The sequence below is a fragment of the Heloderma suspectum genome, chromosome 15 (assembly GCF_057233095.1).
Source record: "Heloderma suspectum isolate Gila_16-S chromosome 15, 16-S_ref, whole genome shotgun sequence".
Classification (NCBI taxonomy): Eukaryota; Metazoa; Chordata; class Lepidosauria; order Squamata; family Helodermatidae; genus Heloderma; species Heloderma suspectum.
The window spans coordinates 727,701-750,981 of record NC_139472.1 but is presented as its reverse complement, the minus strand read 5'-3'; the positions used below and the strand labels follow the sequence as shown (position 1 = coordinate 750,981).

The 23,281-nt window shown below is 48.4% G+C and overlaps 1 protein-coding gene and 1 long non-coding RNA gene across 3 annotated transcripts in view; one reads left to right on the top strand and one right to left on the bottom strand.

Annotated features, from left to right (window-relative positions):
- LOC146335136 (uncharacterized) overlaps positions 1–23,281 on the top strand; it is a 114,313-nt gene that overhangs the window by 47,400 nt on the left and 43,632 nt on the right. The gene's annotated exons all lie outside the window — the stretch shown is intronic.
- The window catches only part of EPHA2 (EPH receptor A2), a 33,976-nt gene that overhangs the window by 4,904 nt on the left and 5,791 nt on the right, over positions 1–23,281 (bottom strand). Inside the window, exons 2-14 of the mRNA XM_084821560.1 lie at positions 16,569–16,636; positions 15,037–15,697; positions 5,744–5,899; positions 4,744–5,076; positions 4,025–4,149; positions 3,650–3,809; positions 3,377–3,479; positions 2,384–2,439; positions 1,952–2,077; positions 1,537–1,719; positions 1,299–1,360; positions 833–1,042; positions 51–200 (exon numbers count right to left, since the gene is read on the bottom strand). Of these exons, the coding sequence (XP_084677686.1) occupies positions 51–200; positions 833–1,042; positions 1,299–1,360; positions 1,537–1,719; positions 1,952–2,077; positions 2,384–2,439; positions 3,377–3,479; positions 3,650–3,809; positions 4,025–4,149; positions 4,744–5,076; positions 5,744–5,899; positions 15,037–15,697; positions 16,569–16,636 (2,393 nt within the window). The remainder of the gene's footprint in view (positions 1–50; positions 201–832; positions 1,043–1,298; positions 1,361–1,536; positions 1,720–1,951; positions 2,078–2,383; positions 2,440–3,376; positions 3,480–3,649; positions 3,810–4,024; positions 4,150–4,743; positions 5,077–5,743; positions 5,900–15,036; positions 15,698–16,568; positions 16,637–23,281) is intronic.

The window sequence follows — 23,281 nt, the reverse complement described above, 5'->3', positions numbered from 1 at the left end:
CACCATCCATCCCTCAGATAGCACCCATGCAAGAGAGTCCAAGTGCTCACCTCGTGGTTGGAGAGCTCCCAGTAAGGCCGTTCGCCATAGGACATCACCTCCCACATAACGATTCCATAGCTCCAGACATCACTGGCCGAGGTGAACTTGCGATGAGAGATAGCCTCAGGCGCCGTCCATCGGATGGGAATTTTCCCACCCTGCAAGAGACAACCCCCCCACAAACATCAGAACCTCTGGTTCCAGAAGTAGCATCTAACTTGGGGGAAAAAAGACCTTCAAAACTCCTGAGTTTTCTAAATAGGTCTTTATGCTTTTAGGCAATGCTTGAAGTGCCCAATAGGGAAGCAGTGTCAACAAGGTTTAGCCTACTGGCAGATGTCAATGACTGGAAGTCAGATCCTTCTGGACTCAGGGCAGAGACTTCAGCCAACCCATTTTAGGATGCCTGGGAAATGTCCCTCCCTCCCTCTTTCTTCAGGTGTTCCTCAAGCCTGGGTTGGTTCCCATAGGCTCCCTATTATTCTGGGTGCTCAACTGGACTTCCTCCCACTGGAGGATATGCGATAACTTGCAATCCTTCCATTGATCAGCTGTTGCCAGCTAGTTAGAAGTTCCTTCCACCCTTCTTGCCTCCTTGTTTCTTTCTCCTGTGGTACGGACAGCTTCTCCAAATGCCAACCCTAGCACTAATTTATTCAGCCATGGTAACCATCCCATCCCTAAAAAACTGATGGCAAAGATGGATCCCCTTTCCCACTCTTTGCAGCTTCCTTGGGAATGCAGGGATGCAATAACAACGTAAGAAGCACTGTAGCCTGGTATCACTTACACTAGTGGTGTAGGTTGCATCAGGGTCATCCTCCAGGACACGGGAGAGACCAAAGTCAGATACCTTGCAGACCAGTTGGCTGTCGACAAGGATATTGCGGGCAGCCAAATCCCGGTGGACATAGTTCATGCTGGCCAAGTACTTCATACCAGATGCAATACCCCTCAACATGCCCACCAGCTGGATGACACAAAACTCCCCATCCTTTTCCTGTTGAAGCAAGAAGGGAAAGACTCAGGACAATGCAAGTTAAATATTAGAAGGAGCTTTTTGAGCAGATCAGTTCCAGCACAGAATAAGCTTCCTAACCCCTTCCCAAGGGAATATCAGGGTACGGCCAAGCAGACAGGCTCCTGTTAGGAGTGCTTTAAGAATTTGGAATGACTGATCCATTGAGAAACAGAGCCACTTCTAGCTCACTTGTCTACATGAGAACTGGGCTGGCAGGGAGACAAATCATACTTACCCGTAGGAATTTATCCAGAGCACCATTCTCCATGTACTCAGTGATGATCATGAAAGGCTTATCTGGAAAGAGTAAAGAAGGGAGAATCAGCTTATGAAATCCAAGCAGGATTCAGTCAGGACTGTAGTTCCCCAGGAGTTGGTATCTTGGAACTTGCGCAGTCCCGGTAGCAAAAGAGATGGAAGTGGAATCCAGCATTGGCCATAAAGGCTCTTCCATCCCATCTGGTGGTTCTTACATTTGGAGACGACTCCCTCCAAGCGGATAATGTTGTGGTGGCAAAACTGGCCCATGATGCTTGCCTCACTCAGGAAGTCAATGCGCTGCTTCTCTGTGTAGCCTGATTTTAATGTCTTGATGGCCACTGGGATCTCTTTCTTGCTATTTTTCAAGGTTCCCTTGTAGACTTCCCCAAATTCACCTGTAGGAGTAAACCAGAAGAGATGAAATAATCTTTTTAAAGAACTACTGGGTGGGGGGGATTGGAGGTAGCTTCAGCCCAGATGCTCAAGTCAGCATTCTCCTTTACCCCTGAGAGATCTCTCCTTCCTGATCCAAAGACCATTGCACCAGAAGAAAACACACACACACAGTCACTCTCTGTCTCGCCATCAGTCAACCACAACATGTGAGATCATTGAAATGTATCCTACCTGCCCCAATGACTTTCTGCCGGGAGATGCATGAAGGATGGATCTCAGTTGTGAACTTCAGAACAGCCTGGTTGGGGTCTTCATAAGTGTGGGGATCCACATAAGTCTTCAGGGGCTTGAGCTGGTCTATGGAGGAAAAAGAAGGTAACATGGAACAATGCAGTAAGGGGTGGCTCTTGGCTTTGTGAACAGTGGCTCTCCCTCTCAAGTCTCACCCTCTGTTGGTTTATTCCATTCCTCTGTGGCACTAGGGATGGAGTAGCATTCCAACAGTATGGAGATATGCTCAGTTAAGCTTCCCTTTAGCTAACAGTGAACCGACCACCATATTTTGGCTTTTGGACACTTTCTGTTCTACGTAATGTCCCAGATTTGGCAAACTCAGCCTGGTAGAGTTTGCAAAGTGCAAACTGGCCAGTGACGATTACTCACCAGACTTCGAGAAGTAAACATCCTCTGATGTCTGCCGGGCCCTCAGGTTCTTTTTCCTAAATGACAATGAGGGGTGGATTGAGAGCTCCTAGAGACAGTGCAAATCCAGCTCTTTCCATAGAATACCTCCTTCAATAGGAACAAACTACCCTGTTGTTGGCTTGAAGAAGCATCCTTCATAAGCTTTGTCCCACTTCTCCATTATTAAAGCCTTCTAACTTTTTTGTGTAAAGTCACCAATGTACCATATACAACTTACCAATTTCTTCTATTGATTTCTGTGAGTGTGTGCTTTCACGTGTGTGCACTCACACTTATCAACCTCAGGTACTTCACAATCTCATCTTAAGGTCCTGCACTCCCCAATTTTGGCACACTGCACCCATTATTAATGTGCTTGTACACATACAACTGAAAGAGTGCAAATTAATTGCTTTAAAAAAGTGGCTGGTGTGACTCAGCAGGAAGTTTCCCTCCAGCTTTTGATGGCGGTCTTTGAGTTTAAACACACAAAAGGAATTAAACAAATGAAAACGTTTCCAAAGCCTAAGATGTTGTGTCTAGTTTGACAGTGACCTCAGATAGCTGTTGCTAGAAAGTGAATGCTACATTTCCATATGCTAGATCAAGAGCCATTGGAATCCACCTCTCCCAATCTTCTTGCAACCCCTCAGCAGAGGAAACACCAACAAGAAGGGGGCCAGGATTCCCAGGGGCCATCTGGAAAATACACTAGTTGGAAAGGAGGCTGGAGACAGAAAATTGAAGGCACTCGGGAAGCATGCACACTCATCCCACTTTTACCTCTGGAAAAAAACAGGCTGTGGTATTGTTTCAAAACCAGCAAAGCCTGTTAAGACTGGAGGCAACAGGATGACAAGAATTGCCTGTACACATGCCATGGGAAACAAAGCCTCTCACAACTTTCAGCTCTCTTAGGACTATTTTCCATCCCTAGCTTCAGACAAACAGATTTAAAAATGAATTGCATACCTCTGTTGAATGAACAGGACAAGCGCCAGCACCAAGAGGGCCATGAAGATACAGCCAGCAATGGAACCCCCAAGGACTGCAGCGGTATTCATGCCATCAGAGCCTGTGGAGGAAAGGGGGAAATGTTGGTGAGGAAAATGCTGTTTTCCAGAAAACCAGAGTGCCAGTACACCTGGGTTCTCTTCTGGTGACTTTGCCCCAGTCACCCCTCCCCTAAATTTACTTTCCCTGTCCCCGTGTTAATGGTAGGCACTTCCCCTCCCATCAACTTACGTTCAGCAAGTGTCTCAAACTCGTGTTCTACGCTGTGGGCCCCATGGCCCTCCTGGGTCAATGCCTGGACGCTCACTACATACTTGGTACTAGGGGTGAGCTTTGGCAGGGTCACAGAGTTCCCTTCGCAGCGCAGCACCGAGTAGCTGTTTTCATCCTTCTGCAAAGAAAAGGAACGCACAAACCCACATGGTTGAGTTTCCCCTGTGAAAAGTCAGCATTGGCAGGGGGAAACGTAGGGCCCCTCACAGCATGCAAGAACCTGGGGAAGAAAGAGGGAGGGGGATCACAGGGCATGAAGGAGCAAAAGTGAGTTAAAAGCAGTGAAGTGCCAAGAAAAGAGAGAGAGAGACAGAGACAGACACTGCGACCTACCTTCTTTTTGTAAGTGACCTGATATTTCCAGACATGGCTCTGTTGCCGGGGTGGGACTGTCCAGGATAGAGTCAGACTGGTGGCAGTACGACTATCTATGGTCACCGAAGTCACACGGGGAGGTTCTGAACAATGGGGAAGGAGAAGAGGTTTCGTGAGGTCAGCGTGCAATAGATTATACTCTCTCTAGCAACATCATTGTCTTTGCCAGGTCACCTGACTTACTCTAATTACTAGTCAGTAACTATAGATCTATGCTACATTTGCAGATGCAAAAGCCTCACCCTATCTGTAAGGAGGCATCTTAGCCCTTTGAGTGTTTGTTACATTGAATAGATTGTCACAGGTGGCGAACATCCCTCGCTACAGTGGGCCATTAGTAGGGTCCCAGAGAAAAGCCACAAGACCACCTTCACATGTCTTGCCCCTATATTTATATAGCTCCACGAGCTCATTGGTGTTTTTTTAAAGACCAACATGTTCAAGAATTGAGGAAGATAGTACACCATCTGCACTGCTATACTGTACGTAAAAGAAGCTATGCTGTATCAGACCAAGGCAAGTCCAGTGGCCCACCAAGTATCTCTGGTAAGCCCACAAGCAGGGCATGAAGGCAATAGCCCTGGAGAAGATACACTGCACTGTATACGTTGTACACCATACCCGAACAGCAGACACTTGCATCAGTTTCACCTGGTCATGATAGTGGATATCCTTACCAGTCTGGTTGACGCTGATACTCGTGATGCCGTAGCTACGCTGTGTGCTGAAGGAGGACACTCCGTTTTGGGCCTCTACGGTGAAGGTGTAGTTAACGTGTGGCTCCAAATCGCTGATGGTCAAGGAGGTGCCAACCAGGTTGTGGGGGTTATCCGAATACCGGAGAGTGGCATCACAGGGGCGGCATTCCCCTGACTCTGGCCAACACTGTTCACATGACACACTGTATATGATGTCCTCGCGGCCTCCTGTGTCCTGGGGTGGGGACCAGCGCAGTTGCACCTTGGCGCCCAAACCAATTGCTGTGATGCCGTGGGGAGCAGAAGGGGGCTCTGCAGAGCAGAAAGCAAAAAAGCTTAATTTTAAAAATGCAAGGCCTCTTTGATAAAGAAGAGGCAGAAGACCACTCCCCAATTAGGTCAGCATTTCAATAGCTTAACTCTGCACTCCTGTTTCCTGGTTTCCATTCTCTGGATCTCTCCCTGCTGCTGCTCTTCCTATGTCCTTGCTCTGGTCTTCATGGTCGCTTTCCTCCATCCCTCGTGGCCCTCTATTGCTCGCAACAAACCTTGCCTTGCCCAGAGGGAGCTGATGCACTCATCAGTTCCTGCCATCCCCTCCAATGACTGACAACAAACCGAGCAAGATGGCAGTAGCAGTCTCCTGTTGCTTGTTTCCAGCATTGTTTCAATAAATATTGGTGAACTGCCTCTGGATATGGAGATTCAGATACACACCATCAAGAGTGAATAAACATTAACAGATCTGCCCTCTGTGGATATATATTATCCCTTTGTTTCCCCTCTGTTTTCCCAGCTGTGAAACAGATGTACTAAATGTAGAGACATTCAAACTGGCTAAACAGTTTGGTTACAAAAGAGTTTGGTTAAGCATCCTCAGCTCAGTAGAACAGGGCATTGGGTGTAGGGAAAAATAGAAAATAAGTCTTTATCGTTCCCTGGGACATGGGCAACAGTGCCACTCAGATCTCCCACTTACGTGTGCATGCCATGGAAACAGGATCACTCAGGGCCCGAAAATAGGTTTTCTCACAAGGACATGAAGTGGAACCTTCAGAAGAAGGTAGTGTGTTCAAAGGACATTTTGAGCAGGCGCTGTTGGAGATACCTTGTTTGAAGAACCCAGGTGAGCAAGCTGCAAAGATTAGAACAGGGGTGGGTTAGTTAGTCCTCCTGGGTAATCCACATTAGCAACAGACAGCGTGGGCGATGGCTTCTATAAAAAAAAAGAGACCAGGATTCAAATCAAACTACAGCCACTAACTCATCATTGATCATGAACAAGCCAGTCTCTCTTGGCCTCCACAAGGGCTTAAGTAAAAGGCAAGCCCAGAAAGATCATCAAGTGCTTTGAAAATTAAAGACCACTAGAGGGGAAAAAGCAGGGTACACACATGCTCAGAGGCACTCTGATCTTTGAAAACACAGTCTGAGCCTTAAAAACAGAAAAGAAAAAGGTATCATAGATAAACTATTTGTAATCTCAACTTTGTTATTGTCAAGTGAACTGTGTGTATTTCAACTTAATATGTACTCTGTACTTACTAGTTCGTTACTATTCTGTTAAAAACACAATAAAAAACACACAATCTGAGGTGAAGTGTGCTGTGCTGCTGCTTCAGTTTTACAGCATGCGTCACAGGTATGCACATATCATGGTGAATGTACATGATTGGGCTGCAGAGGACAATACCATCTTGCTTACACTCACACGTGAGTCAGTCAGTCATGCTTATTTCCTCGATGAGCACATTCTTCCATAGGAACCAGATTTGCTCCCTGAAGCCCCTTAGATCACGTCACTTCCTTGAGGGATCCGCAAAGGAAGAGGTTTCGGAAGCTTCTGGCTCCCATTTGGATTCCACACTCCATATCCCAACTTTTTTTCCTCTCTAAGCCAGCAGCATGAGGGCTCCCCCTTTGCTGGCATCAAGACCCTACAAACAACACCATCAGGATGCCGCAAATGCAGTGGGGGCCTTGGGGAGAAGCTCCATTCTACTTGGAAACAGAGAAACTAATTTTCAAGAGACTGTCTACTCAAAAATACTCTTACCTATAAGACAGCAACATACCCACCACCTAAGTTCATGATGGGCCATAATGCAGAAGTAAATGAGCCAAGCCATGCACTGAAAGGGGACTCGCCAATCTAGGGTCACTAGCCAATCTGGCCTGGGGGGGCGGGGGGGATTCATATCAGATTCCCAAGTGCATCAGACCCTGAGCATGCAAGGAAAACACACAGACTTCCTGAATGAAGTTTTTTTTATTGGGATGGAGGCCTGTGCTTCCCCTGGCTGCAGCAATCTCCAGTGTCAGGAAGGGAGAAAAACCCATCCCTGACCCCAGTGGGCCATGACCGAGGCCCCAGAACAGAAGCCATGAAATGCCTTTCACACAATTTACCCTGTGAACTTAGTGGTTCTTATCCCTAGAAACCTTTTCTGCGTTTCTAAATCCTGCCCGAGCTGGGACTTTACTGCCACTCAGATTTAAACAACAATAACATACATTGGGTTGTTAAGCGGAAAAGAGAGGGCCTGGTTCTTGGAAAGCTGCTCCTCCAGAAACAGCATCCCTATCCTAAACCTCCATCAATATTGTGTGTGTGGTCTCCAGCTTGCCTAGAAACAAAGAGAGGGCAGTAAAACTGTCACATTACGAGAGGCAGTCAGGAGAGGGAGGGGCTAGTGCCCAGGGAAGGTTCCTGTCTGCAGCTTCCAAAAGAAAAAAACCGTGCATGGGTGTTGATGAAGAGGCAGCTTGCTCTAGAAAGGGATATGCAAGAGGAAATGCCACACACCAAAGATTTGTGTGAGGCCGACATCACCAAAGCCAAGCTCCAGAATTGTCAGTTTTTCCATCAAAGTTTAGGCCTTGAACTATTCATTTATAAGATGACCTATACCCAACTTTCTGCCTCCTCTTCCAAACAGAAATTAATGAAATAAGAGTTTTTAAACAGGGCAATAAAAACGTAGTGTAGTAACACTAAAGTAGGGTTCCTTGGAAAATGTGCAGTGTGCATTTATTTCACTGCGAAGCAATTTGAAACTTATAGGAAGCTCCTTTATAGTCAGACCACTGGTCCATCCAGATTGGCATCACACTGACTAGCAGGATTCCAAGCAGGGTCTTTCGCAGCCCTACCTGGAGATGCTGAGGATTGAACCCAGGACTTTCTGCATGCAAAGCAGGGGCTCCACCACTGACCCAAGTCCCCCCACAGCTGAAACTGAGGGGGGAGGGGGAGAATGCTTGCTGGTATGCTTGGTCCCCAGGATCTCTCTTTATAAGAACTATGCTTCTGGCAGGGCTGCCATTATCTTGTCAGAAGTGGAACAACAGGGAAATTAGGGAACACAATACGTCATACAGGGAAGTGTAGCCTTCAGGGACAACCCACCAGGGTCCAAGACAACCTACAGACAGGATGTCCAGACACAGACTCCCCTGCTCCTGTTTGCCGCTGTAGCTTGCAACCAGGAGTGCAGGTGGAGGTGGCAGTGGAAGAAAGATGGATACTAACCCTCCCTCCATGATGAGTATGGCTACAGGGAGGGCCCAGCTAGTATTCACTTGTGCAGTGGAGAAAGGGGGAGACACCAAAGGGTGAAATAGTCCTGCACACCTGGGCTGTGAAGAAGCTGGAACACTCTCCGACCCCCCATCCATTAACCATAAGCTCAACAAGCCTGGAAATTCCATTCTATTTTGAGAAGTTAAAAGCCCCCGCCCCAAACAAAGCCATCCTTGGCCAAGATTTTCTTCCATGCCTCAAGGTGAAAGGGACCATGTGCAATTAGCAGGCATGTTGAGGCTCTCCCTGGGGCTTCTGCAGACAGGTGTGCCAGCAGCTGCTTTCCTGGTATTAATAGGGATTAGGGTGGTGGTGGTGGTGGTGGTGGTGGTGGTGATGATGATGATGATGATGATGATGGGGTAACTAGGACATTGCCCAGGTGTGTACTACCACCTGTCTGGTCTTTCGTCTCCACAGCAATCCAAAACCCACAGAAGTCCAATCCGCCCCCACAGATTCTTCATTTTAGAAACATGAAATAGAATGACTCTGCCTCCTTGATCAGTTTGGAGTGTTGCATGCTGGGACATGTAGTTCCCATATGTTGTACCCCAGCATCTAAGAGGGTACTTTATGGGGCAGTGATCACAGGCTGAATACTTCTCTCTTCTTTATGTGGTGTTTTTCCATGAGTAGTCTATGACTATTTTAAATTATTAACTAGGTGAGAACTAAAAACTAGGGCTGCAACCCAATTAAAGAAAATTGTAATCAATCATATGAATCCGTTGATTAAATTTGCATATGTCAACACAATAGTTTTGAAGCAAGCAACATGCTCTCTGCTTTTAGATGATGCACAGATGTGTATTGTAGCAGCAGATATCACCCCAGAAGAGGCATTCCCTGCCATTTGTCTGTGAGACTGTGAGACTTTAAGATGATTTGTGCCATTTGCAGTTTTAAAGAAATGTGTATATTACTATTTTAAAAAGTAACCTACTGCCCAGTTAATGGGGGCGGGGGGGCCTTTTAAAATCAATTAAATGTTGCAGCCCTACTAGAAACATAAATGCAAAAAACGTGCATCCTGATAGCTGGAATGTTACATGCTAAATGGCTGCTAGCATATCACTTGGCTCTCTCTGTACATAGATATGCCAGTGGGGTTTGACTATTTTCAGTAATTCACCTCCTGGATATTAAGCCACTTGTCTAACAATCAATGCTCAACCTTTTGCTGGCCTCAGGTTCTCTACACAAATGTGTAGCAAAAAGGGGTGCATGTCAAGGAGCCGGGTGGTGGTGGTGGCAGAGGAACGGGCCTTCTGAAGGATTCTGTCTGAAAGGAAAATCTTAATGTAGCCAGCCTCTGAGTTGTCAAGGGAATAGAATCCCGCTTGACATCTATCTTTCTGAAGGCCAAAGCAGGGAGAGGCAAAGCAGCAACAGAGGGAGGGAGGGGATGGCTGGTGGCAGTGGAGAACCTGGCAGCAGGAGGTAAAAAGGAGGGGAGAGGGCCATGCACAGGAAGCCAAGAATATCTGTGTTTATTCCTGGAGATAAACTGCCTTTGTTTCCTGCCCATGGGCCTCTCTTTTCTCAGAGGCCAGAGGGATGGGAGGTCAGCGTATCTTTACACAAAAGGGCAAATTCCTTTTTCAGCCCCTGCTTCTGCTGGAGGAAGCTGCTGCATCTAACTTAACTGGCTGGGGAGGGAGGACAGTAGCAGCCCAATGGCACAGCAGGGTGCAGGTGGGGGCGGCCAGCCCAACAGAAGCCTACCCTCTTTCCCTCACACATATGCAGAACACCCTGCCCCAACTGCCAGAATATCCAGACTCCAGAGTCTCCCCCTTGCTCCAGTATCATTCTGTCTCTCTTGAAGCCATTGGATCCAGCAAACTCAATGTGGGACTGGCACTGCTTTATTCTGTACTGTGAACAGCACCTAGCATGCTAGAAGGCCTCTGTTGGAGCAGGAGTACTTTCCCGAAAACCAAGGGTGCGGGAGAGGAAGGCAGCTGACAACTTTGCCACAGTTGTGAGAGGAGTTCATCAGCTAGCAGCAATTTTTTCATTTGCATGCCTCACGAATTTGCATGCTGTCCTGTTGGCTACAACTGGGGATCCCATGGCCTTCCTATGGCACACGGAAGCTACAAGCTCAGCAAGAACCTCCAAGATGGACATGGATTGCACGAAGACACGTAACGTGCCCTGAAATGCAGCAAGAGACCGGGCAACCATTCTTTTTAAGGCTAACATACTTCACACAGACCTGTACCCCCAGCAGACTACAGAGGCAAGTTTTCAAGCCTCTCATGAGCAATATTGCTGTTGGAAGCACAGATTAAGCCAGCTTGAGTTACACAGACCTCTTCACCAGCTGAAATGTGAGAGTCGTGTGGGTGACCTGAAATGGAGGGGACTTTCAACACGAACTGATGTTGGCTTGAGAAATGGGATTTTCCTTGCGTCTCCAGGAACTTGATGTCATGACTCTTTTCATGGCCAATGAGGGAGGATCCAAAGGACAGACAAGGATGTTTCCGGCTGAACATCAGGAAAAACTTCCTGACTGTTAGAGCAATAGGACAATGGAACCAATTACCTAGGGAGGTGGTGGGCTCTCCCACACTGGAGGTGTTCAAGACAAGGCTGGACAGCCATCTGTCAGGGATGCTCTGACTTGGATTCCTGCACTGAGCAGGGGGTTGGACTCGATGGCCTTGTAGGCCCCTTCCAACCCCACTATTCTATGATTCTATGGAGAGTAGAGCAAACATTTAAGCAGCCATGAATCAAGGCTGGAGGAGCAAGGAGACAGCCAGGAGAGCAAGGCTGAATGGGACAAAGGGACGTGTCAGCCCTCTTCCATTCACAGCCCCAACAGCCTGTCTAGTTTAATGAGGGTGATTATTAGCCAGCGGGGTCTCTACCCAAGCCCCGTATAAACACACACACACACACACACCCCGCTCTTATGGACACAATGCCTCCATTCAGACAGTACAGAGAACCAGTGTCTGTGAAGATGCCCTTGCTAAGGGTCCTGGCTGGAATGGTGTGTGTGGGGGGGAGAAGATGGCTGTGTTTGTGGTCAGTATATGAACTCCACACTTTTGCAAAACACTTAGAGAAGAAGTGGGAAGTGTCAGAAGATGATGATGATATTCTGATCCATTTCTAGCCAAGCAAGAAAAGCAGAGGCAGGTCTTACTGAAGATGGATGTCCGAAAGGATGGGAGGTGAGAAGATGCACTCCTTGAGAAGGAAAGGGAGGCCTGATCAGGAGCCCTGAAGGGGGCCTGTGCCAGTGGTCGGGTAGCCAACTGGGGAGGGCACTCTGGAAGGGCGGCGGGGGTGTCCATAGGTGTGGCATGTAGGAAGCCCTCAGTATGTGCTCAGTGAAAGAATGGAGGAGGTGTGAGGGGAAACACTGCTGTCCATTCTCCCCACCAGAGACCAAGCATATGGCAACTAATCTCCCATCCCTACTGTTAAAATCAACGTTGGAGAACAGGCGTGCCACTGAGCCCCTTGGAGGTAGTGACTGTGATAAATAAAAACAAAAAAACCTAGAAAGACAACACCAGTTCTCTCTGGCTCCCAGAGCCACCCCCTGGAAAGCCAAGCCTCCCCTCTTCCTCTCTGGTGCCCAGAAACATCCACCCCCCACAGACATCTCCTCTAGCACCAGACAGATGCTGAGGATGAGACACAGTAATGGCTATTGTCATGGGAACTACACTAAGCCTACAGACCAGTACTGGGAGGGGGCTAGATGCCATTGTGGGGTGGCAGGAGAAGTAGAGGAACCCTCTATTCCCCTTCATGTCACCCCAACACAGCCCCTCCCCAGACTAGATGAGAAATAAACAGTGCTTGTTCTTTGAGGAGAGGTGGATTGCAGGAAACCATGCATTTTTGTTCAGTCGTGTCCGACTCTTCGTGACCCCATGTACCATAGCACGCCAGGCCTTCCTGTCCTGCGCTCTCTCCCGGAGTGTGCTCAAGTCCATATTCATTGCATCAGTGATGCTATCTAGCCATCTCATCCTCTGCTGTCCCCTTCTCCTTTTGCCTTCAGTCTTTCCCAGCATCAGGGTCTTTTCCAGAGAGTTTTCTCTTCGCATTAGGTGGCCAAAATATTTGAGCTTCAGCTTCAGTATCTGTCCTTCCAATGAGCACTCAGGGTTGATTTCCTTTAGTATGGACTGGTTTGACCTCCTTGCAGTCCAGGGGACTTGTAAGAGTCTTCTCCAGCACCACAGTTCGAACCATGCATTAGGCCTTGGATTAACCATGCATTAGGCCTTGGATTAATTCACTTGCATGTGGCAAGTAGGGAGTTGTAGTTACTCAATGGCAAAGGAAATACACCCTGTGTATGCTCAGAGGCATTGCTTAGTAGTACCAAGCACTGCTCAAAATGAACTCTTTGGTGGTGGCAAGAGTCCAAAGAAGGGCAGACACAGCAGTGCTGTTTGCATGACATGCCAGCCCACCGTGGGTTATTTCATTGTCTCAGATAAAACAGGTACTGCCTCCCCACAGGGAAACCTTTTTGTGGGGCTGTCTGATATTTGCACTAGCAGTATCACTCTTGGATGGCTTTTAAGGCCATCACTACATCTTGTGGTAGTGAAGTCCATAGTTTAACTAGGTGCTGTATGAAGGACATCTTTTTATCCTTTCATAGACAACCATATATAGATCAGCCTTACCCAACCTGGTACCCTCCAGATGTGCTAGGCTGCAACTCCCAACAGCCATGCTAATTGGGAATGATGGCAGTTGTAGTCCAGCACACCCAGAAAGCACCAGGCTGGGGAAAGCTGCTCTACAGAAACAGGCCACCGGCAACCCCATAATTTGCCTCTCTGTTTGGCCCTTCATAACATAGCCCGATGGTGGCATGAGGGAGGGAAATTCGATAATCACCTTTATCAGGTAAGCCCGATAGTAAAAAAAACACGGGGACAGGGGAAAGAATGCTTGCTCAAGAAGCCTGTATTACTCCATAACCTTGAAGTGTCTTATCTGTCTCTGCAAAACACAGACACATTCCTGAAGTAAAGCCGCCTCGCCTCGTCTCCGCCTGCCCCTACCACTGGGCTCCCTACTCGGCAACAAGGGGGCTCAGCAAGGAGGTGAGCGAAGGTGCAAGGGTGTGGGCAGGGGGATCTCACTGCTCTCTCACTTCCATCTGGGAGCTAGACTCACCTTATATAAAAAGGGAACTTTTATGGCACCTGGAACCTTCTATACAGAAAACATACCCTACTACATTAGCTGGCCTTCTAAGGCCACCTGATCCTCTCCCGACCCCACTATTCGTGGACAACCCTGCCCTCCCTCCCATTTTAAATTCTCTGAGCCAGAGGAGGTGGGGGCCGCATCACTTCTGTACAACACCTGGTACACAATAATAGCAGCGGCAGCAGATAAGGATCAGTTCTCCCAAGGACGCCTTGCTGGGCTCTGCCAGGCGCCTGCAGTACCCAAGGCCTCCCTGCCCTCCTCTTCCTGACAGGCAGGAACCCAGCCAGGAGACGGCACACCCGGGCTGGGAGACGGTGCCTCCCTTCTGCTGCGCCACAGCCAGAAGCTTGAGGGGAAGGAGCTGTGTGGTTTTGCGTGGCCTCCCGCAGGGGCCTAGAGAAAGGAAAGCCACAGCACACCTGCTCAGCAGCCTAGCACCAGGCATCCAGAGGCGGCTGTGGGGGGGAGGGTACTGATCATGCAACAACCCACACCCTTGACCTCCACATCCACACAAGAAATGCAAGGCCAGCCTGAGGAGTGGGGTGGGGGCGAAGCAACTTCAGAACTTTTCATGCTCTTCATGAAGAGCTGCTTTCTTTCTTCGCTCTCTAGCAAGGAAATTTTTCAGATTCACAAAGGCAAAGAGACGGGAGCCACTGCGGTAGATCCAGGTGGTCCAGAATTTGGAAATAAGGCCCTTCTTCAACTCAGGGAGTGAGGAGCCTGCGATTTAGAGAAGGAGCACCATGATGTGCTGCTATCACTCAGTTGGACCCTCCAGTCTCTTCATACTTACTTGCTCTGCCCACCACTGGCCCCAGCATTGATTCCAGATCCCACTGGAATCAAACGGTGACAGAAGAATCCAGCTGTCCCCTCCCCTTGATTGTCCTGTCATCGTGGAATCCTCTCCAGCACACAAAGCTCACAGAAACCGAAATTCCCCCCCCCACACACCTTTAAATGCCAGCTTATTAAATGCCTGGGCTCATATCCTCTTCATGGCATCAGCAGCATGGAGGAAATGGCATAACGAGATGACTAGAAATGGCACTTCCTGTCAAAGCTGGACCTATAAAGTGTCTGGGCATAATGGAGAGTGGGGCAGGAGAAGTTGGGGAAGTGGTATAGAAGTATTCTTTGCAATCTTCAGATCACTGGGGCATAGAAAAATTCACAGACCAGTTGCTTGTCAATATTTGTCCTTACCCCATGGCCTGATAAGGCAACCTTGAGAAGAAGTGGACAGACACCCCACCCCCCAAAATGTATAGAAATAAAGTCAGAACCTGCCCTGAACACTTTCCAGGTTTGAAGTGGCCTTGAATGATTAGACTGAAGAAGGCATGGAGTAACATTAATTCCACATTTTATATCCACTGGTAGCTCATTTACTGGGCTCTGGCCTTACTCTGAGCCCTGGGCAAAGGCAGGCTAGAGGTTCAGCAACACAAATGGAAAATAAAAGTAGTTACCTCTGCAGCTGTCCCCATCCTTCTCGTACCCTGCACGGCAAAGGCATTCGCCAATGGGCACCAGCCATTCCCCATCTGAATTGCAGTGCATGAATGGCTCCTCACTGGCCACAGCATCTGGTACGCAAGTCCCGCGCACCTTGGCCAAGGCCTGTGAATCAGCACCAGCGATGGTCTCAGGGAAACTTGCCATGTTGCGGAAGACTCCGGGGCATTTCTTGTAGTAGATCCGGACAGATAGGAGGGCCACGCAAGCCCCAATGTCCTGAAAGGCCAGGTAGAAGCCCTTGTGGGTGAGAGGCCCCACTGAGCGCACCTCCACATTGATCTTAACATTGCGGGTCTCAAAGTCCTCACGTACGGTGATCTCATCTGGGGCAATGGTGTCAATCTTGCGGAACTGACGCTTCTGGAAGTTGATGCCGTAATCCACGTCTGACTCGGCATAGAAGAGGTTGAAAGTCTCCTTACATGTGCCTGTCGCACTGGGGAAGCTGTTGCAATCTCGGACAGTGAACTTGAGCTCGATGAAGATGCGCTGGGCTTCACTGCGGTAGATCCAGTTGGTTCGGAGCCAGTTGTCCTGATCACCATCCATAACGTTGCAGACTGAATAGATGTAGATAAGGGACTCATCCATGACATTCTGGAGCAGATCCCACTGGTGGGGGGAGGAGAGATGCATAGTCATCAAAGGAACTGTTTCTTCATGCCGTGCACAAATAGCCTGTGGAACTCACTGCCACTGGAAACAGTGGTAGGCACTAGTAAAAATGGCCTTAAAAGGATAGATTTAGTAGTGCCTATATACCATTACGGCTAGGGATAGAGGGCAAGTTCAAGTGCCATTTATTTATTAAATGTATATCCTGCCTTTCCACCAGAAATGGCACTCAAGGCAGCTAATCGTAAGATACAGCTTAAAAAACAATGTCAATTCAAACATGCCATAAAAACAAATCGATTGCTAGGACCTTCTCATCCAGCATCGTGTTTTCAGTTACAGCTAGCCAGACACCCTGGGAAACCAACAAGCAGGATATGAAGGCCATAGAGTTCCCCCACTGGCCCTCCCAAGCATCAGTTGCTCTGAGACACACTCCCTCTGCACATGGAGGTTTTTTACAGTTATCAAGGCTATTTTCTAGTGATGAACCTGTCCTCTACTAATTTTTAAAATCCTTTAAAAAGCCATTTATGCCATTACTAACCATCACAGCAATTAATCCCATACAGAAGGGTTTGTGTTGAAATGCAAATTTGCTCCAAAATGTTACTCTGCCCCGCCTCACCCCACCCCTGTTAATTTTGTCTCTGATTTGACTGGAGCATCTGCAGAGGATGCAATAATTCTGTCTGGAGTTCCCAAGTTCCAGGAAAATCACTTCACCTACCTTTTAATATTTGGGAACGCTATTAAAAGGGTAGCATATTATCAATTACTATGACTGCAGAGATGCAGTTTTGAGTTCTCTACCTTGGACACCAAAATGTTTTAGGACATCAGTCTATATACATGAACCTGGACTTACCCCTTTGCCGTAGGGATGATTGAGCCAGCCCAGATCTCCCTGTGCTTTGGCGAAGTCTAGCAGGACAACTGGAGAGAGAAACAGAACATACATACATAAAAGAAGGCTATTACCCAGCAGGATCCCAATCCCACGGAGTGCTTCATACTGCAGAAAAGAGACCAAGGTAAACCTTTTGATATCTGGATGCCATAAAACAAGAACTTAGGAGGAGGTTAAATATCTCTTGGAACGCTTACCAAACAGCTGGGGCTTTCCAGTGCCAGAATGGGGCAACTTTGAAACAACAACACACAGCGAATAGCAGAAAGTGGACATATAAAAAGGTGGCTTTTGGGGTTTTGGACGCACACAGGAAAGCATGTCCTGTGCAACCTTAAGCTGTTAGGAAGAAACTTTATTGTGCCCAGAGAAGACAGAATGCACCAGGAATGATGAGAGGGGGGGGGGGGAGATGGAAGGAGAATGGCATGGGACAACTCTGTTTTGTGAACTGCTCAGGGAGCTCTGACAATTGGGTGGTATAGAAATGCAGTAGATAAAGAAAAAAATAAGCCCCTAACCCTCCAGGATGCTTCAACTTGTACTGGAGACCTACTTTCTGACCAGGAAAACCTGCCTCCAAATCCTAAATGTGCCATGTGGCAGGGAGCAACTCTGCACATGCTCAGAGACACTGTTCTTTAGTGTTACTCTACAGGTTTTTAAAGGGCTTACCTCTTGCCCAAGGTTACCTCATGTCCCCCACTCATTCCACCCAAGTTCCCTTCCCTGCTCCTCCATGAACATCAGGTCCTGGGTATTTGCTTGCCTGAGAGGCAACAAACTCTTAGGCTTAGAGTCCTGCCCTTTCTTGCATGGGTGAAGTCAAGCGTTTACACCTGCACAAAGTGGGTGTCAGGCTCCAGAAGCAGCCACCACTGTGTCTTGTTACCCAGATTGGACCCAGGTGCGTATAATTCCCTGCTGCATCAGGCAAGGCTAACTTTGCCCCAGGGCACTTAAAGAGCCTAAGTAAAGTTGAGCAAGATGGGGGGGGGGGGTCGTAATCTCCTGGTGGTTTTGCTGTGGTGTCCCAACTTGAATAGCTGTGCCAATCATCCAACAGGGTTCCTAACTGGGTTTAAGTTAGCAGTGAGGTGCAACGGATAGAGTGACAAGATCCAGCAAAACTGGAAGCTGCAAGATGTGCTGAAACGTGCCTTAAATTAAGCAGTTCTGTTGTATGCATCCACTACTCCAAGAATGAGGAGGCCCCCAGCAGCAGTCCTCCCCACTAGTCAAAAATAAGAGTAGCAGCAGCATCCCCAGGGAAGGAGTAAGGGTCTTCATAGACCTGTAATTCCCAAACTGAGTGCTGAGACAGCATTGTATAATATTAAAAAATAATTACAAAATGAAGGTATGAGTCCCAAAGACCCACCCAGAGGAGGGTGCCTGCCATCTCTCTGCATAATGTTGGCTTCCTAAAGGGTGGGAAACCTTGCTACATCTCTGCTTTGGGTGTGATTTCCAGTGCAAAGGCACAGCAGAATTACCTGCCATCAGAGGTGGCTGCCTGCCTGTTGATCCCTCTGCATGGGTTGGTTGTTCTGCTCTTGCCTCCTTATCAGCACAAGGGCTCATGCAGAAATACAGAGGCCAGGCTCCTCCAAGAGCTGTTCTATTTAACACCATTTGTCTCCTGCTCTGTTAAACCATTGGAGTCACCTGCAATGCCTTCTGGTGTGAGTTTTTGTGAGCAAAATGCCATGGCAGGAAGCTGCCATGAAAAGTACATCGGACATCCAGTTATCTTATCTCATAGCCAAGCTCCTTTGGTTTACTGTATATTTGTCCCTGTAGCCAAGGAGGAGGAGGTGAGTAAGCTGCTGAGGCTGTAAAGCAGAGGCCGGTTGTTTGGGAACAGGGTGGGAGCCCCACAGCAGAAGGGCAAAGGGCTCCAAGGAGAGAGAGGTAGGTGTATGGTCACCAGGTAACGGAAGGCCAGTTCAGCCAAGAGAGCAATTCTGCACATGGTCCAGGGGGCCACGTTCAGCAGCACTGGAAAAGGAGTCACAAGGTGCACTTTGCAAACACACTCCATTGGAGGGAGGGCCTTGCAGAGGCTATAAGAGGGCCAGTAAGACAGCCATGACCTCTGGAGGTCTTTTCAGGCATTAGAAGCTGCTGTAAACAGAGTCAGATGATGGGTGCATCCTCTCCAAGATCCTTCTACCCAAGTTCCTTTAAGTGAAGATGCTGCCAGGCCTTGATTCAGGCAACCTTCTGCAAACAAAGCAGAAGCTCTGCATAATGACCTCTGATCTCTCCCATAAGCAGCTGCCTTGCTTCTGGCTCCAGCAATTTAACCCAGTATTGTCTACCACAGCAATGGCTCACCACAGCCCTTCCAAGCCTGGCTATCCAAGCCCGTTCTAAGGGGAGATGCTGTCAGGACTGAAGCTGGACTTCCTGCATGCAAAGCAGGAAGGTGCTCTATCCGCTGATCTGTGACCCCCCCCACATCCTGCTCTTCCTGGCCTTGGAAGAGGGGATCCTCCTCACTGGTTAGGCCCTTCCTCACACCCACCCTGCTCACCCCAGGCAGACACTCTGCCAGCCACTGGGGTTTCTTGTGCCTGCCACTCCACTCTCCAGAGATTCTTTCCCCCCACAAATCTCTTCCAGACACAATCCTTGGATGGAGCTCCTGTGTTTGGTTGCCAGAGCTCCAAACCTCTCATTAAAGTCACATCCCAGCACAGAAAACAATCTGGGCGCATCTCTGAGAGGGGGTGGAGGGGGGTTGGTTGGTGCCTGCCTGTTTCTGCCATGGACAGAAACAGAGAGAGAGACTTTAGCCTTTCAGGGAGGAGCCCTCCTGCTCTCAGTCACACCTGGCTTGGTTCTTGTACTTTGGACCAGCAGGAAGCTCCTTTTCCCAGGCAGGATAAGTGTCGCCCCACCTGCTGAGAATGCCTCCTTCGTTACAGCCCAGAGCAGTCTCAGGTTGCTTTAGTTAATTTCTAAAACAGGAGATGTGCTGAAGCTCAAGCCTCTCCAGAGAAAAACCCACCATGCGGTTCAAAGTAAGCAAGTGTGAATGTGAAGTGATGCACATTGAGGCAAAAAAAAAAATACTAGCTTTTTTGTGTGTATGCTGATCATGTCTGAGCTGGCCGTGACTGACAAAGAAGGCGCTCTTGGTGTTGTGGTGATGAAAAATATGCATGGGGTGGAGAAAGTAGACGGGAAAGTTTTTCTGCCTCTCTTATACTTTTTCACACAGCACAAAGTTAAACTATGGAATTCACTACTATAAGATATAGTGATGGCCACTAACTTGGATAGTGGATAGCTTTGAAAGGGGATTAGACAAGTATGTGGAGGATAAGGCTATCTGTGGTTACTGGTCAGGATGGCTATATATTACCTCCAGTATCAGGATGAGCATGCCTCTGAATACTGGTTATTGGGGAACCTGGGCAAGAAGGTAGGCTTCCCATAGGCATTTGGTTGGCCACTGTGCGAATAGAATACTGGACTAGCCTGAGTTAATGTGCGGGGTGCATTCTCCCCATGTTTTAAGGCATTCCTGTTTTTACATATTCCAGGGCTGAGCACAGGTATTAAAGTGGTCCCAGTAGTTCAAGATTAAGCCCCAAGATTAAATGAAGATACCCTCTCTACAATTCCATTGATGGGGCCAAGTCCAGACAGAAAGACACAAAATAGCATTCATAGTGGCTCCCTTGCACCTGCAGAAATGTGTATGTCCCCCCGCCCCTCATTCTCAGCAAAGTCCAAGCCAGAACATTTCTGTTCTGTTCAAAGTGCCATAAAACCCTTTTTATTTGACCTGGGCTCCTGGCAGCAGGCTCTTTGCTTTTAAGAGACAGAGAGAGCCTGGATTCTGGTTTGCCTCAGTCTTATCTTGATGTGTGTCATTTTTAAATTCTTGCATCCTGCCCCAAGGAATGGGAGAGGCTTAGAGAGAGAACGGGATGAATAAATGAAATATCAGCCAATACTGGAGGAGGTGATATGAAGAATGCACAGATCAGTCATATAACATGCTATCTTTTTAAAAAAGTGACAGTACAGTTCCACAGCACATGAGAGACAATGCAACGGGTCATGTGTCTGTCTGTCTTTTGCCAGTGTCCTGACACAGGCCTTAATGCGATGCCCCTGCCATTCCTCTCCAAGAGTGGCTAAAACTGTTTCAAGATGCAGAGATCTCCCACCCGCCCAGTTGCAGAAAGGAGGCTGTGTGGCACATTGGAATTTGCAGATGCACCTCCATTCTGGAGGCACCACTGGCTCTATCCTGCAGGTGGGTTTTCACTGGGTTTGGTGACTCTGTGCACTGCAGCATTACTGAGCTCCTGGGGCAAATGGTAGCCACCCACAGCTAGGAGAGACATCAAGGGATTCAGAGTGAAGGGGATCGGACACAGGTAGGTCTATATAGGAACTCTAACCAGGAGAGCTACATTCTGTACCCAGAAAAATAATAAAAATTATGCAAGTTTTATATTTGCATACATTTCCTTGTTTTTTGTCATTTAATCCTCTCAGCAGATTTTCAAGCAAGTTTGGGATTTTTTTTAGTAGAGAAGGAAGGTGGTGGTGAAACTTTACACCTTCAGGCATGAGGACTAGAAGCTGGCTTTTTAAAAGAAAAAAAGCTCCAGTTCAGAGTAGAATTCCATCCTGCACAGCAAGCACCTTTCCCGCGTGGAAATATCCATGAAGTGTAAAACAGAGGCCAGAGGCTGAAGCCTGGCCAGAGGGGGCATGGCTGTCAGGCAAGCATCAGCTGCAGTTGGAAGAGTGCTTCTGCCCCTCCCAGTGGTGTTTCTTTATACTCTAAGCCAAGGGTGGAGAGCCTCAGGCCCAGGGGCCAAATCCAGCCCTTCAGGAGTCCCAGTCCAGTCTTCCAGGGTTCTTCATAAGGCCACCCCCCCCCAAACACTGGCAGTTTCCCAGCTTTTGTGCAGTGTTTTACCTATTCAAAAAGTTGAAATGCCTCTCCTAGGGCTTTGTTACTGGCAGTAAGAGCTTTAAGCTAAAACAAGCTGGCATTTGTGGTTTTTTGGACCTGCCCATTTTGCCTTGGCCCTGCAAACCACTGGAATGTGGTCCCCCGAGAGCTTCTCCAGAATGGAAATCGGCCTTTAGACGGAAAGAGGTTCGACATGCCTGCTCTAAGCAGATGGGATCAGGAGGGGGGTCCCTTCTTGCTTTCTTCCATCTGCAGCATCTCTGAAGCTTATTTCCCTTATAGTATTTCATTCTCCTCAGCAAAGCAGGCAGCATCCTCCCTCCCCCACTCCCTCTCAGATCGTCTGTGGGCTGTAGAGAAAGGAGAAGCTGCCATCAGTGGCCTTCAGTTTCCCTCCAAGGCATGTCTGCATAGCACGCTTGAAGCTGTTGGGAACCTCTCTCACCATCCTAGCTCTCCACCCCCGAAAGAATATCAGGAGATGTAGTAAAGCAAAAGTGGTGCCTTCCCTGTTTGCTGGAGAGCCCCAGCAGCCACAGAGACCTGGACCTAGAGCTCCTTGGCTTGGGTGGCCATTTCCAGAGGGTCCTCCTGCCTTCACAGCTGTACTGGCTGCATGGCTGATGCAATGGGGATTTGACTTGTGGCAATGTTCCTCTTTGTTCTGCCCTCAAGCCAAGAAGACAGGCTGTGGGCAACTCTGTTCCAATTCTGGCCCACCTGGGGTCCCAGTCCAGCCCTCTGGGATTCTCCAGATGGCCCCATCCTCGTTCTCCCAACTGCTGATCATTTGGTAGTTTCCCAGTTTTTGTGCAAACCCCCCCCCCACTTCTAAAAGGTTGAAATGCCCCTCCGAAGTCTTCATTACCAGCTTTAAGCTAAAATAAGTTGGTATTTCTGGCCCCACCCCTTTTGCCTTCAGTCCCACCCACTACTGGAATGCGGTTCCTGAGATCTTCGCTCAAATGGAATTTGGCCCTTGGCTGAGAGGTTCTTCACCCCTGACTTATCCCCTTACATTGCACGCCAGGACTGGACACAGGGTGCTACTTCCACAAACTCAGCCCAGTCCCCTTCCAGTGCTCTCTCAGAATGCCACAGCAGCCCTGATCAGGTCAAGACCAAGCAGTGCATCTTGTCCAGCATCCTGGTTCCCACAGGGGACAGCCAGAGGTTTCCAGCACAAGCATGAATATTATCGTCTCGCCTTGGTGTTTGCCCTGACGTATCAGCTGTTCAGAAGTAGAGTGCCTCCATGCATGGAGGTTCTATGGCAGATATTAAATGCAAGAACTGCTTTGCTGGGTCAGACCAAAAGCTCCACCTAATCAAATATCTCAAGGTGAGGTAGAAGCTCACAAGGCACACAGGGAATAGACCATGCCCATTTGTCCCCCATCAGCTGGCTTCTGACCATGGAGGGCTGTTGACAGACTGATGAGCACACAAAGAGAAAGACCAGGATTTCACATGGGACCTCCCCGCCCCATTTGCTTATTTAGTACATTTATATCTCGCCTCTCCTCCAAAAAGCTCAAGGGGGCATACATGGTTCTCCCTGCCCTTGCAATTTATCCTCAGAACAACCCTGTGAAGAAGGTTGGGGTGACTGATCATGGCTGGCCCAAGATCACCCACCCAGTGAGCCTCATGCCCAAATGGGGACTAGAACCCGGATTCCCCCAATCCTAGGCTGGCACTCGAACTGCTACACTGCACTGGT